Source organism: Hyla sarda, unplaced genomic scaffold, assembly GCF_029499605.1.
Source record: "Hyla sarda isolate aHylSar1 unplaced genomic scaffold, aHylSar1.hap1 scaffold_1095, whole genome shotgun sequence".
Classification (NCBI taxonomy): Eukaryota; Metazoa; Chordata; class Amphibia; order Anura; family Hylidae; genus Hyla; species Hyla sarda.
Genome location: NW_026607715.1, coordinates 71,693 through 88,611, shown reverse-complemented (window position 1 = coordinate 88,611; position 16,919 = coordinate 71,693). Strand labels below are relative to the sequence as shown.

The window sequence follows — 16,919 nt, the reverse complement described above, 5'->3', positions numbered from 1 at the left end:
TTCATTTTTATTTGGGGGGGGGGGGGAAACGTGTAAATGTATATGTAGTGTTTTCCTTTTTATTATTTGTTAGTGTAGTGATTTTAGGGTACATTCACACAGGCGGGGGTTCACAGTAAGTTTTCCGCTGGGAGTTTGAGCTGCAGCGGAAGGAAACCCACTGTAAACCCATCTGTGTGAATGTACCCTGTACATTCACATGGGGGGGGACCCCAAACCTTCAGCTGTTACAAAACTACAACTCCCAGAATGCACTGACAGACCGTACATGCTGGGAGTTGTAGTTTTACAACAGCTCTAGGCACACTGGTGGGGAACCACTGAGTTAGAAAACAGACTCTAGCTCAGTGATTCCAGCCAGCCTCCAGCTGTTGCAAAACTACAACTCCCAGCATGGCCAGATAGTCAGGGATCCTGGGTGTGTAGTTCTGCGATATCTGGCCCTTCAGATGTTGCAGAACTACAACTCCCAGCATGCCTGGACAGTCTGGACATGCTAGGAGTTGTAGTTATGCAACAACTGGGGAAGAACAACTAAATAGTGGTCTCCAAACTGTAGCCCTCCAGATGTTGCAAAACTACAACTCCAAGCATGCCCAGACTGTCCAGGCATGCTGGGAGTTGTAGTTCTGTAACATCTGAAGGGCCAGATATTGCAGAACTACACGCCCAGCATCCCTGACTGTCTGGGCATGCTGGGAATTGTCGTTTTGCAACATCTGGAGGGCTACAGTTTGGAGACCACCATATAGTGGTCTCCAAACTGTGCCACTTCAGATGTTGCAAAACTACAACTCCCAGCATGCCCAGACAGTCAGTGCATGCTGAAAGTTGTAGTTTTGCAACATCTGGAGGACCACAGTTTAGAGTCCACTACACAGTGGTCTCCAAACTGTGACCCTCCAGATGTTGCAAAACTACAACTCCCAGCATGCCCAGACAGCCTTTGGCTGTGTGGGCATGCTGGGAGTTGTAGTTTTGCAGCTTTTAGAAGGCCACAGTGCGATCGCGATCTTCACTGCAGCCTTCTCCGCCGCACTTTCCGGCCGCCGCTCTTCCTGCTACAGCCGCTGCTCCGTGAATGCCGCCGATGCCGCCTCCAAAGGTCCGGGTAAGCCGGGCCATGCTCCCCCCTCTCCGCCCGTGTTCCCCCCGCTCTGTACCGACTTCCGATCGGTGACCAGAGCGGGGGAAATGAACTCTAATCCCCCTGCCCCCCTCCTGCCATTGGTGGTCAGCCTGACCGACCAATGGCAGGGGATAGGAGGGGGTGGCAACACTGCCACCTCGCTCCTATCCTTTAGGATGGTCGGAGCTGGCTCTGTCAGCTCCGATCAGTCTTATTTTCCGGGCGATTGGGTCACCAGTGACCCGATTTGCCCGGATCGCGGCAAATCGCAGGTTTGAATTGACCTGCGATTTGCTGCGATCGCCGACATGGGGGGATCTCAGGACCCCCCCTAGGCATTGCCATGGGATGCCTGCTGATAGATATCAGCAGTCATCCCGGTCCGATCACCGCCTGGCGAGGGCGTATGCATACGCCCTTCGTCCCCAAGCCCTTCGTCCCCTAGTTTTGTGCCAAAAATAGGGAAAGAGAACAGGAGCATCGCCTTACACGTACCTATGGAGATATTTAAAGACAGATGACTCCAAGAACATCCATCCTCCACAATGGAGCCCACTCAGCTTCCGAAACACGTCGGAAACTGTTTTGAACCTTCAAACATACTGTAGTGACATCACTAGCAGCGGCCTAGGACATGGCATACTCCATCGGGACGAGTTTGGTTGAGACGCCGTTGGCCAGGACACCGTTTGAAACATTTCCTATTAAACATTGTTTTTCGGCCTTTTGGCTAAGATCAAGTGTAGTATCTGTTCTTCTCAGTGTTCTAGTCTCTGCCATTGATCTAGGATGGATATGCTGCCTGGAGGGGGCAGGTGTACCAGGGCGTTCCGGGGCTGGTTCTGAGGAATCAGCTGGACGGCTGCCCCCATGTGACCTGTTTCCTCCGGGTCTCGTCATGAGGTTGGAAGAGTCTAGAGCCGAAGTACTTTAGGGACTCGGGGAGTGGTGACCCTGAGGTGCCGAAACTCACTGAGTGGAAGCACTGACACCATAATCTCTGCACCCTTGGCACTCACCTCTTTATTTCCTTCTGGTTAGGAAATTTGTATAGATCTGGCAGGATGTCCAGGCAGTATACCTGCACATATTCACTTACTTATTTTTGTCACTGTGTCACTTTTGCGTGTTGTGTGTCCACAAGATTGTCAGGGTGCGGTAGCCCTTCTGGGTGTCCCTTCTGGCGGTCTAGGGGAGGTGTGTGTGGCCATCAGGTTCCGCACCTCCCTCCATAAACCGCGGGTATTCCTGCATGGGCCGGGTACCGCCCCTTATGGGCTCTGCAGGCAGATTCCTTGGCTAACGCCTGGGAGATCCCAGGAGCATTTGTGGTCTCTTAGTAGCTTTGGCGAAAAGGGACATTGAACCTGGAACCTCACAGGAGCCTTTGGTCCCGGAGTGGAAGGGTACGGTTTGTTGGGGGGGCCTCTATCCTATCGGAGAAGGGCTTGTGATAGGCCACATTCTTTGTGCACTATTTTTTAGTGTAACACGTTTGCACTTTTTCTTGCACTTTGGGAGATTCATGAACATGTGCCTCGATGAAACACCATTGGATATCTTCGCCCCCCCCCCCCCCGCTTACCAGCCGCAGCAATGAAATACAAGGAAATCTAAGCAGGTACTAAAACTTTATTTGATCAATTTACACAAATGGTAAAAGATACTTTACATTGTTTCACATCACACCCGCACCAGCTCACCACTGAATAACAAACATGTACAGGGTGCGCCATTTATATGGATACACCTTAATGAAATGGGAGTGGTTGGTGATATTAACTTCCTGTTTGTGGCACATTAGTATATGTGAGGGGGGGGGGGGTACTTTTCAAGATGGGTGGTGACCATGGCGCCATTTTGAAGTCTGCCATTTTGAATCCAACTTTTGTTTTTTCAATAGGTAGAGGGTCATGTGACACATCAAACCTATTGGGAATTTCACAAGAAAAACAATGATGTGCTTGGTATTAACGTAACTTTATTCTTTCATGAGTTATTTACAAGTTTCTGACCACTTATAAAATGTGTTCAATGTGCTGCCCATTGTGTTGGATTGTCAATGCAACCCTCTTCTCTATATACTGCTATATACTACTATATACACCGCAGGAGAAATGCTAGCACAGGCTTCCAGTATCCGTATACACTGCTATATACTACTATATACACCACAGGAGAAATGCTAGCACAGGCTTCCAGTATCCGTATACACTTCTATATACTACTATATACACCGCAGGAGAAATGCTAGCACAGGCTTCCAGTATCCGTATACATTGCTATATACTACTATATACACCGCAGGAGAAATGCCAGCACAGGCTTTCAGTATCCGTATATACTACTATATACACCGCAGGAGAAATGCTAGCACAGGCTTCCAGTATCCGTATACACTGCTATATACCACTATATGCACCACAGGAGAAATGCTAGCACAGGCTTCCAGTATCCGTATACATTGCTATATACTACTATATACACCGCAGGAGAAATGCCAGCACAGGCTTCCAGTATCTGTATACACTGCTATATACTACTATATACACCGCAGGAGAAATGCTAGCACAGGCTTCCAGTATCCGTATACACTGCTATATACTACTATATACACCGCAGGAGAAATGCTAGCACAGGCTTCCAGTATCCGTATACATTGCTATATACTACTATATACACCGCAGGAGAAATGCCAGCACAGGCTTCCAGTATCTGTATACACTGCTATATACTACTATATACACCGCAGGAGAAATGCTAGCACAGGCTTCCAGTATCCGTATACACTGTTATATACTACTATATACACTGCAGGAGAAATGCTAGCACAGGCTTCCAGTATCCGTATACACTGCTATATACTACTATATACACCGCAGGAGAAATGCTAGCACAGGCTTCCAGTATCCGTATACACTGTTATATACTACTATATACACCGCAGGAGAAATGCTAGCACAGGCTTCCAGTATCCGTATACACTGCTATATACTACTATATACACCGCAGGAGAAATGCTAGCACAGGCTTCCAGTATCCGTATACACTACTATATACACCGCAGGAGAAATGCTAGCACAGGCTTCCAGTATCCGTATACACTGTTATATACTACTATATACACCGCAGGAGAAATGATAGCACAGGCTTCCAGTATCCGTATACACTGTTATATACTACTATATACACCGCAGGAGAAATGCTAGCACAGGCTTCCAGTATCCGTATACACTGCTATATACTACTATATACACCGCAGGAGAAATGCTAGCACAGGCTTCCAGTATCCGTATACACTACTATATACACCGCAGGAGAAATGCTAGCACAGGCTTCCAGTATCCGTATACACTGTTATATACTACTATATACACCGCAGGAGAAATGATAGCACAGGCTTCCAGTATCCGTATACACTGCTATATACTACTATATACACCGCAGGAGAAATGCTAGCACAGGCTTCCAGTATCCGTATACACTGCTATATACTACTATATACACCGCAGGAGAAATGCTAGCACAGGCTTCCAGTATCCGTATATACTGCTATATACTGCTATATACTACTATATACACCTCAGGAGAAATGCTAGCACAGGCTTCTAGTATCCGTAGTTTCAGGTGCTGCACATCTCGTATCTTCACAGCATAGACAATTGCCTTCAGATGACCCCAAAGATAAAAGCCTAAATTTTTTTTCCCCACCGGAGTACCCCTTTAATAACAACGCGACAGTGTAACGTGCAGGAGAGCAGACTTCAGGGGCACAGAATAGCCCCCCACCCCCACAAATAGCCAGACAGGGGACAAGAAGAGGATTGGTCCTAATTCTGAAGAGGAGTCCCCGAGCTATGAAGGCAAAGATCCCGGATGGGCTGGAGGAGACCACTACTTAGTATTACAGTCCTTTGGGGGAGGTTTTCTTGCCCCAGCAGTCTGGAGTTAGTGTAGGCCGGCCTCCGGAGTGTTGCTGAGGAGGATTCCTGGTGTTCGCTACACAGGAAGGTAAGTGGGAGCAGATTGTAGGATTTAACTGAAAATTTAGTCCCAGGCTTCAGCTTGTGTTGCAGGCCTCAAAACTAGATCTGGGAAAAATGCTTTAAATTGTACAAATGAGGTGTTGGTTTGTTCCTCTGATTCCCCACAGTCCAGATATTAGTTTTTTTGCCAAATTACAGCTGAGGAAGTTGCATTATAGTCACTTTATAAGTGGATCAGGAAGAAGATCAGTTCAGAAGCCGCCTTCCTGCAAGAGCTCAAGCTCCGCCCCTGAGGAACTTCTCTGTGAGGTGTTTGGGTCTCCAGTAGCAGCTCCCCATGGATTATGCCTGTTGGGTCTTCTCCATGAGGAGCAGTGAATATCACAACCATATACCACACTCTTCTCCTACCATGTAAACTATAGTGATGACATCGCTGGATCGGTGACTACGTTCTAAAAGAAAACTTTTATTAACAATTGGTAACAAGTTTGGAGATGCAGTATATGATATATGTATAAATGTCAGATATCCTATGTACATGGTGAATATATAGATGTCTTATCTGCATCATTTATTGCTCTAAACTGGGTTCACTCCTATGTGAATTCTTGTCTAATAAGTGGTGATTTCTAAGGAAAACATTTACCACATTCTGCACACTGAAATGGGCTCTATCCTGTGTGAATTCTTAGATGTTTGATAAGTACTGATTTCAGAGTAAAACATTTCCCACATTCTGTACATGAAAATGGCTTCTCCCCTGTGTGAGTTCTTTGATGTCTAATAAGACTTAATTTTAAAGCAAAACATTTCTCACATTCTGAACATGAAAATGTCTCCCCCCCCCCCCCACTTGCACAATCTCTGATGTCCAACACCCCTTCTGTGACTTTTATTTTCTTTAACCCTTTCAGGACTGAGCCCTTTTTCACCTTAAGGACTGAGCCCTTTTTTGCAATTCTGACCACTGTAACTTTATGCATTAATGACTCTAAGATGCTTTTACATTTTATTCTGATTCCGAGATTGTTTTTTCGTGACATATTCTACTTTAACATAGCGGTAAATTTTTTGTTGTTACTTGCATCCTTTCTTGGTGAAAAATCACAAAATTTCATGAAAATTTAGCATTTTTCTAACTTTGAAGCTCTCTGCTTGTAAGGAAAATGGATATTCCAAATAAATTATATATTGATTCACAAATACAATATGTCTACTATATGTTGGCTTCATAAAATTGACCTATTTTTACTTTTTGAAGACATTAGAGGGCTTCAAAAAGTAGAGCAGCAATTTTCAAAATGTTGATGAAAATTGCAAAATCTGAAGGGACAGATGTTAGAGAATTACAACTCTCAGCATGCCTGGGCAGTCTAGGCATGCTGAGAGTTGTAGTTTTGCAACATCTGGAGGGATACCGTTTGGGCACCACTGTATAGTGGTCTCCAAACTGTGACTCTACAGATGTTGCCTTTGGCTGTCTGGGCATGCTGGGAGTTGCAGTTTGGCAACCACTAGCAGTCAGCAGTAAATATCGCTTTACTGCAACCTTCCTTGATGCTCCACGCCGTCGCCTCCCTACCTGCGCCGCTGCTCTCCGCTGATGCCACTGATGATCGGCGGTCCCCACCGCATAAAAGTCCCCAGGTACCGGCCGCCATCTTCTCCCCCCGCTCTGCCCGACATCCAGGGGTGGGCAGAGTGGGGGATCTCCATGGTAACCCCCTGTTTTCAACTGCCATTGGCCAGTAGTCATTGCTGAGTAATGGCAGGGGATAGGAGGGGGTGGCACCACTGCAACCGTGCTCCTATCCCTTAGGATGATTGGGGCTGTCACTGACAGCTCCGATCATCCCTATTTTCCGGGCGATTGGGTCATCAGAGACCCGATCAGCCCGGAATAGCGGCAAATGGCTGATCTGAATTGATCGGCCATTTGCCGCGATCGCCAACATGGGGGGGGGGGGGGGGGGGGGCGATATCAGCAGGCAGACCGGAATTCCCATGGATTCTTGCCTTTGTGAGTTCTTTGATGCCTAACAAGATTTGATTTCATAGCGAAACATTTCCCACATTCTGGACATTAAAATGGCTTCTCCCCTGTGTGAGTTCTGTGATGCCTAACAAGCTGATGTTGCTGAGTAAAACTTTTCCCACATTCTGAACATAAAAATGGCTTCTCTCCTGTGTGAGTTCTGTGATGTTCAACAAGATGTGATTCCTCAGTAAAAGATTTTCCACATTCTGTACATAAAAATGGCTTATTGCTTTTGCAAGTTCTTTGATGACTAACAAGAGTTGATTTCCTAGTAAAACATTTCCCACATTCTGGACATGAAAATGGCTTCTCCCCTGTGTGAGTTCTGTGATGTTCAACAAGATGTGATTTCATAGTAAAACATTTCCCGCATTCTGGACATGAAAATGGCTTCTCCCCTGTGTGAGTTCTGTGATGTTCAACAAGATGTGATTTCATAGTAAAACATTTCCCGCATTCTGGACATGAAAATGGCTTCTCCCCTGTGTGAGTTCTGTGATGTCCAACAAGATGTGATTTCATAGTAAAACATTTTCCACATTCTGAACATGAAAATGGCTTCTCCCCTGTGTGAGTTATGTGATGTTGAACAAGATTTGATTTCGTAGTAAAACATTTTCCACATTCTGAACATGAAAATGGCTTCACCTCTGTGTGAGTTATTTCATGTTTAGCAAGACTTGATTTTTGGGAAAAACATTTCCCACATTCTGCACATGAAAATGGTTTCTCCCCTGTGTGAGTTCTTTTATGTTTAACAAGATGTGGCTTCACAGTAAAACATTTTCCACATTCTGAACATGAAAATGGCTTCTCCCCTGTGGGAGTTCTTTTATGTTGAACAAGTTGTGATTTCTTAGTAAAACATTTCCCACAATCTGAGCATGAATATGGTTTCTTTCCTGTATGAGCTCGTTTATGTCCAACACCCCTTCTGTGACCTTTATTTTGCTGAACATCCTGTGATGACTGAGAAGACAGGACCTGTATATAAGGATGAGATGACAGATCTTGGCTGTGAAGGGCTGAGGGTGTATCTGGGATAATGGAATGTTCTTCATATGTATCTTGTGTGATATCATCATCTGCTTTATAATCTGAAGATATAAGATTCTCCTCTGATCTCCTGCTACAAGAATCTGCAGAGAATAACACAGATTTTATTATCAGTATTAACCCCTTAACAACCCAGGACCTTTAAACTATTGCATTTGTCATTCTTCCTCCTCTCCTTAGAGCCATAACTCTTATTTTCCCGTATACAGAGCCGCTTGAGAACTTTTTTTGGAGGGACAAATCTTACTTTGTAATAACACTTTTTTTTATTGTGTCCTAAAATCTACGACAAAACCAAAATATTACTATTTGTGAGGAAAATGGAAAAAAAATCTTCTCTTTATTCTGTGGTAAATACGATAAATTTTACTATTATACTTTTTACAAAATGAGTTATTCATAAAATTGCCGTATTCTGACCCCTATAACTCTTATTTTTCCGTATACTGGGATGTATGAGGAGGATTTTTTTGCGCTGTGATTTGTAGTTTTTATCAGGACCATTACCCATCATATATCTGACTTTTTGATAACTTTTTTTCAGATACCGTATATACTCGAGTATAATGCCCCCCATCGGCTTATACTCGAGTGAACAAAAAAAAACTTTCTGGCTTTAGCTGTGAGGGGATGGTGCGGCCCGTCCATCTCCGCCTGTCAATACCTTCTCAGTGGTCTTCAACCTGCGGACCTCCAGATGTTGCAAAACTACAACTCCCAGCATGCCCGGACAGCCATCGGCTGTCCGGGCATGCTGGGAGTTGTAGTTTTGCAACATCTGGAGGTCCGCAGGTCAAAGACCACTGCGGCCTTTGTCATCATCCAGACCCCCCTTTTGTTTTCTACTCCCCTCCCCTCGGTGGGAAAGAAGGGAGAGCTGGTCCGGGCAGTCATCTGTGCTGCAGGGACCGTCTGGTGGGGACTGTTAGTGGTTCCGGACTGTCCATCTTCACCGGGATGCCCTCTCCTCCGGGCCGGCCCCGGACTAGTGACGTTGCCTTGATGACGACGCACAGGGACGTTCATGCGCAGGGACGTCACCGAGGGCAGGCGAGTAGAAAACAAAAGGGGGGTCTGGATGATGATGATGATGAAGGCCGCAGTGGTCTTCAGCCTGCGGACCTCCAGATGTTTCAAAACTACAACTCCCAGCATGCCCTGACAGCCGATGGCTGTCCGGGCATGCTGGGAGTTGTAGTTTTGCAAAATTTGGAGGTCCGCAGGTTGAAGACCACTGAGAAGAGATTGACAGGCGGAGATGATGAAGGGGGGGGGGGGCGGATGATGACGGGGGCGATGATGACGGGGGCGATGATGACGGGGGCGATGATGACGGGGGCGATGATGACGGGGGTGTTGATGACGGGGGTGTTGATGATGACAGGGTGATGATGACGGGGGTGTTGATGACGGGGGTCTGGATGATGACAGGGGGGGGGATGATGTATTTCCCACCCTAAGCTTATTTATTGTCGAGTCAATAACTTTTCCTGGGTTTTTGGGGTGAAATTAGGGGCCTCGGCTTATATTGGGGACGGCTTATACTCGAGTATATACGGTATATGATGGGCCCAAAAATCCACATTTTTGTTGTTTGGTAATTTTTACCTTTATGATGTTCATCATGCGGAATCATAAACATTATGGGGGAGATTTATTAAAACCTGTGCAGAGGAAAAGTTGCCCAGTTGCCCATAGCAACCAATCAGATCGTTGCTTTCATTTTGCAGAGGTTAAAAATGAAAGAAGCCATCTGATTGGTTGCTATGGGCAACTGGGTAACTTTTCCTCTGGACGGGTTTTAATAAATCTCCCCCTATATTTGAATACATAAAAATAAAGGGAACATGTAAACAACACAATGTAACTCCAAGTCACTGACACTTGTGTGAAATCCCACTGTCCACTCAGGAAGAACACTGACAATCAATTTCACATGGAACAGACAACAGGTGGAAATTATAGGCAATTAGCAAGACCCAATAAAGGAGTGGTTCTGCAGGTGGTGACCACAGACCACTTCTTCCTATGCTTCTTGGCTGATTTTTTGGTCACTTTTATTTTTTTAAGTATATTTTTATTAACCCCTTAAGGATGCAGGGTTTTTCCGTTTTTGCATTTTCATATTTTCCTCATCACCTTCTAAAAATCATAACGCTATCAATTTTGCACATAAAATTCCATATGTTGGCTTATTTTTTGCGCCAATAATTCTACTTTGCAGTGACATCAGTCATTTTACAAAAAAATCCAACGGTGAAACGTAAAAAAAAAATTCATTGAGCGACAAAATGTAAGAAAAAAAAGCCATTTTGTAACTTTTGGGGGCTTCCGTTTCTACGCAGTGCATTTTTGGGTAATAATCGCACCTTATCTTTATTCTGTAGGTCCATACGGTTAAAATGATCCCCTACTTATATAGGTTTGATTTTGTCGCACTTCTGAAAAAAATCATGACTACATGCAGGAAAATGTATCCGTAAAAATTCTCATCTTCTGACCCCTATAACTTTTTTATTTTTCCGCATACAGGCCAGTATGAGGGCTAATTTTTTGCGCTGTAATCTGAAGTTTTTATTGGTACCATTTTTGTATTGATTGGACTTTTTGATTGCTTTTTATTAATTTTTTCATGATATAAAAAGTGAAAAACTAAAATACGCTGTTTTGGACTTTGGAATTTTTTTGCACGTACGCCATTGACCGCGCGGTTTAAGTAACAATATATTTTTATAATTCGGACATTTCCGCATGTGGTGATACCACATATGTGTTTATTTTTACTCAGTTTTTTTATGGGTTAAATTCAAGGTTAAATGACCTTTATTAACTTTTTTTTTCACTTTTTTTTTGCAGTGTTATGGCTCCCATTGGGGGCTATAACACTGCACACACTCATCTTTTACACTGATCCCAGCAAAGCCATAGCTTTGCATGGATCAATGTTATAGGCGGTCGATTGCTCAAGCCTGTATCTCAGGCTTGGAGCAATCAATCAGCGATTGGACGCGACGGAGCAAGGTAAGGGGGCCTCCGCTTGCATCCTAGCTGATCAGGACATCGCGATTTTATCGCGATGGTCCCGATCAGCCCAACTGAGCTGCAGGGAAGCTTTCACTTTCATTTTAGATGCGGCGATCAACTTTGATCGCCACGTCTAAAGGGTTAATAGCGCGCGGCACTGATCATTGGCCCAGGGTCCCCGCTATCATTAGAGTGACCCCGTTTTAAATACCAGGACCGGGCGTAGGGCGTACAGGTATGCCCTACGTCCTTAAGAGGTTAAGCAATTTTCAATAAACAGTAAATATAAAACAAAATTATACAGTGGAACAAGATGCATAAGAGCATAGGCAGAGAACATGGCATCTCCGAGAATGTAAAGAGCGCATAAAGCTTCTTCACCCAGGTACCATAATCCCTATAATATAAATCCCTCCTCCCCCAAACTAAAAGTAGAAAATAGCATAGTCTCTCAACGTCCTTGAAAAGTGCACTAAGGCATCTTAGGAGAAATTGACATCGATCACCGCGCAGTCATCATCTGGTAAGAAATAGGTGTCGTCGATGGGGAGACAGAGTTACCACATGCCTCCCCTGGCCCCAAACCATGTAGACAAGCATAAAGTGCAGCTCCTCACTATGGGAGCCTCACTCGGACCCTGCTGGTGCTCCTCTGACTCCCAGGGCATCCAAACCGAGAGCCATAGTGCTCAAAATAAATGGTCAGCCTGTATTCAGTATTATTTATCTGGTAAACTTAGTGCCCCTAGAGAACCCCAAGTGGTGTATCTAAATGGTCGTACAATCTCAATGATCCCCCGAGAGTAAAAGTGAGTAACAAGAAAGGATTTCCATTTTTAGAAAAAACGTTTAGTGCCAGTTTCTGAATGTCTCTCGGCATCTAAGTGATCTACGTCTAGAAACTATTTCAATTGGACAATCAGCATAGGCAAATCTGGAGTGGTAGTATCTAACCATTTGGACAACGCACGGCAACTAAATGGACTATATGGACAAACCGAGGAAACCTCTTCTCCCCTTCCCCTCCTCCCTCCGGTGGGCGCAATTAATTGGTGAAATAGGAGCGATTGCGGTGTAAAAGGGACCCACACCTTCCAATGATCCCATATGTACGATTGTATGAGACGCCAGTATATCGCTGAGTGTTAGCACTCCCAGATGCCATGATACATGTTTGTAAGTGGGGTACTTCATTTAGGGCAATGAGTGATCCTATCTGGGAAGTTATGGGAGGGCAAGATGTTGAAGCCATATAGGGCAGCGTGAGCAACCTTGAAGTATGTCTCCCTCCACCTCTCATCGATAACATTTTTCCGTACAGACCCGCTCAACACTAAGTCAGTAATGTTTGTGTCCCCTGTCCATCTTTCCTACGTCCGAAATACATGTTTGGGATCAAGTTTTAGGAAGCGGTTACGGAAGGCTGCGTACAAGTCAGAGATCGACCTTCTATAGGGTTCATTGCCTATAATGTCATCTAAAATGTGGTTTGGGGCTTCCTTCGACAGATTCCGATATCTAGACGAACAAAAGGCATTACCTGATTGGCATAAAGAGTGTGGGACAGGGGGAGGTCAAACACACGGAGCATTTCTCCAGGGTTGAGCCATCTACGGTCATCACTACAAATCAGTTGCCCCCACCGTCAGAGACCCTCTAGAAAGCCACAATTTCAACCACAGAGAAGATTTACCCTGCAGGAATTCTGGGTGGTCAAGCAAGGGCATCCTTTTGGATACCAGAAACGGAAGGCCAAAAACTTTTCGCACTTCCTTCCACGTCACTATGGTATCTCGCAGTAGCACTGAGCCCCTGATCCCTACCCGAAGTATAGCTTATGAAGTGTGAAGCAGTGTCGGTAGAGACCATGGGGCGGCCAGCGCTGTTTCCACCGCTAGATTGGAGAAGTAGTCAGAGGAGTGCAGCCAATCAAGTGCTTGGCGAAACAAACAAGCCAAATTATAGCCCCGATGTTTGGGAAATTAACTCCCCCCTCAACCTTGCTAAGCATGAGCTTCTGTAAAGCTATGCGCGGGAGCTCGCCCTGCCATAGGAAGCATTAAAAGGCTGCGTTGAGGCGTCTAATGTCATCATGCCGAAGTAGAAGTGGGAGAGTTTGCAAGGGGTACAACAAGCGGGGAAACTAATCATTTTAACGAGATGGCATCTTCCCAGGAAAGATAAGGGCAAGGGGTCCCAGCGCTTCAACTCCACAAAAATACGCTGAAAGAGGGGTGTGTAGTTGAGTGAATAAAGCATGTCAGGAGTCTTCCCAATGCGAATGCCTAGATACATTATGGAAGCAGAGGCCACTGTAACACCCAAGGCATTTGTATCAAGACACCACCCAGGAGGAGTTGCACCCAAAGCATACTCTTGGCGACATTGACCCTGTAGCCCGTAAAGCTTCCGGCATAAGATAGAAAGTTCAGAATTTTAGGGACAGCCTCCTTGGGGTGGTTAGGTAAAGTAATACATCATCGGCACACATGGACAATTTGATCTCCTGGGTGCCCCTGGCTATACCCCTGTAGATATCAGAGGAGATCAAATAGCGGCGATAAAGGCGATAATGGACAACCCTGACGTGTTCCTTTCGCAAACTGGAGGGGAGTGGATAAGATGCCTGGGGTATGTACCCTAGCCCTGAGACCATCACATAGGCAGTCTGTAAAGGAGCTAAATCGACCTACAATCCCAAACTTTGTCAGGACCAGCCGCAGCCAGTCAAACCGAACATTGTCAAAAGCTTTTTCAGCATCCAAAGCAAACAATGCGGGTTGGGTTGCTGTCTGGGACTGGCCCCAAACACTGTCCAATACTGCCAGTACCCTCCTAATATTCATGACCGCCGAACGGGTTTTCACGAACCCCACTTGATGGTCACCAATAAGGGAAGGTAAAAATCTAGCCAGGCGATCTGCCAGGATCTTAGATAATAACTTCCCATCCTGGTTGATCAGAGCGATAACAACAAGGTTCTAAAGGGTCCTTGTCAGGATTGGGGAGTACGTTAATGTAAAACTTGCCAGGATAGCCGTCTGGCCCTGGCGCTTTCCCATTTGCCACAGCGCGTATACTAGTGGCTACTTCTTCCACTGGAACATTGCGTTGAGCTCCTGCTGCTGCTCATCAGATAAAGATGGTAGGGTGAGCCCCTCCATAAACGGCATCCCTTCCTCAGAGCGGGGAAGAATAGAGAGCAGCATAGTAGGAGTCCAAGACGCCATTAACTGAGTGCGGCTCATACATTACCTGCATTACGCATGCATTACACATGCGTGACTCCTTCACTATACGTGCTAGCAAACGTCCCGCCTTATTTCCCTGCCAAAACATAACTACTTCAAAGTGAGACCTATGGATTCTCTCTTTCCTATCCAACCAGAGTTCATACAAGGATTTTGCTGCCTGCCACTTGAGTTTATGATCTACGGTGGGGGACTCTAAAAAGCAGGAGTAAGCTTCTGCTAAGGCTGCGCTTGCCATTGCATGACCCTCCAGAGTATTCCTTTTGACGGAGTTACTATAACACATAATTTGACTCCTAAGTACCGCCTTAGCAGTTTCCCAGTACAGAGAGGGATTGTCAATGTGGGATGCATTGTCCGTTTGAAATTCCAGCCCCCACCCCCTGAGAAAACTTAGAAAAGATTCATCTTTCGTTAAATAAGACAAAAACCGCCACAAGATGTCAGAACCCTTTGTGCATGATGGCAGGAGCTCCAAGACCACCAGTGCATGATCCGAAATGACCAGGTCCCGTATGTCCACTTCTCTCAAGCGAGAGCACACAAGGGGACTGACTAGGAAATGGTCAATGCGAGACCATGAACCCTGTACGTGTGAGAAGTGCCGCCAAGAGTCTATCAATCCCGTCTGTGTCAGGAAAGGAGGGAGGACCCTGTCACTCTGATGTGGGATGGTAGATATGTGAGCTGAGCGTCTATGGTCTATTCACTGTATTTAAGTCCCCTCCCAGGATGGTGTGCGCTCCATTAGAGCTATTGACTGTATCTGCTAAAGATGCAAAGAAGGAAGAGTTATCACCACTAGGAGCATAAACATTATAAACGTGATATGTGGTACCATTATGGACTAGTTGAAAATGAGAAAAACACCCCTCGTCATCCCTTTCGTGTGAGAGGATGTGGTGCGAGAAAGACTTGTGAAGCAACGTTACAACTCCCGATTTGCCGTCCGCCACTGGGCTGCCAAACACCTTGCCCACCCACAACTTCTGCATTCTCTGAAAATCCTGCTCCGTTAGATGCGTTTCCTGGAGAGGGACCATGTCCGGACGCAGGCGTTTCAAAAAGGGCAGAATTTTTATGCATTTTTGTAGGGAGCATAAACCCTTAACATTCCACATCACCAACTTACACATGGTGAGCTAACGTCCCCCGGGGGGCAAGAGAAAGCAGCGGGGAAAATATACTGAGGAGACAATAGCTATGAGGGCGAGGAGAGCATGAAGGACAAGAGGACCAAAGATGGGTGAAGGCGAGGAGGAAACATTGGATGGAACCAGAAATACAAGGAAGGTAAAACAGAAAAGGATCTGACATCATGAGAAGAACATGGGGGGGGGGGGGGGGAGGCAAAAACACAGAAACAAACAAAGACAACCCGAAAAAGGGCAAGAACAGAAAAAAAAAAATCCCCAGAATAGAATAGGGGCGGCCATAAATTGGGTAAAGGACTCCACTTTTTTCGGACATGTGGGTGGCTAGAACTCCCACCCCAGACCCCCGACATAAACCAATCAACTGGGCTTAAACGAAAGGGAAAGAATTTACACGTAAAGAGGGGCCTCCAGGGGAATCCTACAGCAACTATAACTAGATGGGTACCTATAGGAACGGGATCCCTCAGTGAAACACGGGGAAACTCATGACCGGAGGAGATTACCCAACCACTACCCTTAAACAGCAAGAATAGTACAAAACCGGGCAATCCCTAGAAGGAACCGTAGAGGTGTGGTGTAACAGAACCATTGGCACAGAAGAACAACAAATGGCATTACATACGTTACAGTGAATAATAAATGACAATAAACCCCTAAACCACAGTGTAAAATGATCCCCTGGGACAGTTAAAGAGGTGCCTCATGGGCCCCATTAGTTTGCACTTTGGCTGAATAGAAGAATATACAGCAAGAGACAGGACAGAGAGATTAAAAAATTCTACACAATTATTACAGCAGAAGAATCTGCGACTTTTCTCTATATTAAGTTGTTACTACTCACCTGGGTGGTTACCTGTAGGAACGTCCTCCTTATACTGCTCATCACAGCTCACATCTGTCTCTTCTTCCTTCATTTCTGTAGCATTAATATTGTTCAGATCTTTTCCTGTTGGAATGTCCTCCTTATTCTGCTCATTACCGCTCACATCTGTCTCTTCCTCCTTCATATCTGTCGCCTTAATATTGTTCAGATCTTTTCCTGTTGGAATGTCCTCCTTATTCTGCTCATCACCGCTCACATCTGTCTCTTCTTCCTTCATATCTGTAGCATTAATATTGTTCAGATCTTTTCCTGTCGGAATGTCCTCCTTATTCTGCTCATCACCGCTCACATCTGTCTCTTCCTCCTTCAAATCTGTAGCCTTAATATTGTTCAGATCTTTTCCTGTTGGAATGTCCTCCTTATACTGCTCATCACCGCTCACATCTGTCTCT

At 45.4% G+C, this 16,919-nt stretch overlaps 1 protein-coding gene and 1 pseudogene across 1 annotated transcript; one reads left to right on the top strand and one right to left on the bottom strand.

The window, feature by feature from the left end:
• Nucleotides 1-1,839: 1,839 nt before the first annotated feature.
• Nucleotides 1,840-2,011, top strand: LOC130300711 (U2 spliceosomal RNA; annotated as a pseudogene).
• A 5,084-nt stretch (nucleotides 2,012-7,095) lies between these two features.
• Nucleotides 7,096-7,967, bottom strand: LOC130300709 (oocyte zinc finger protein XlCOF22-like). The gene has a single exon (XM_056551571.1). It carries the CDS (start codon nucleotides 7,676-7,678, stop codon nucleotides 7,202-7,204), a length of 477 nt encoding a protein of 158 aa, XP_056407546.1. The 5' UTR covers nucleotides 7,679-7,967; the 3' UTR covers nucleotides 7,096-7,201.
• Nucleotides 7,968-16,919: the final 8,952 nt, after the last annotated feature.

What these genes read in the sequence shown, in the direction of transcription:
- LOC130300709 (XM_056551571.1), bottom strand. Translation starts at nt 7,678, where the DNA reads ATGAAATCACATCTTGTTGGACATCACAGAACTCACACAGGGGAGAAG.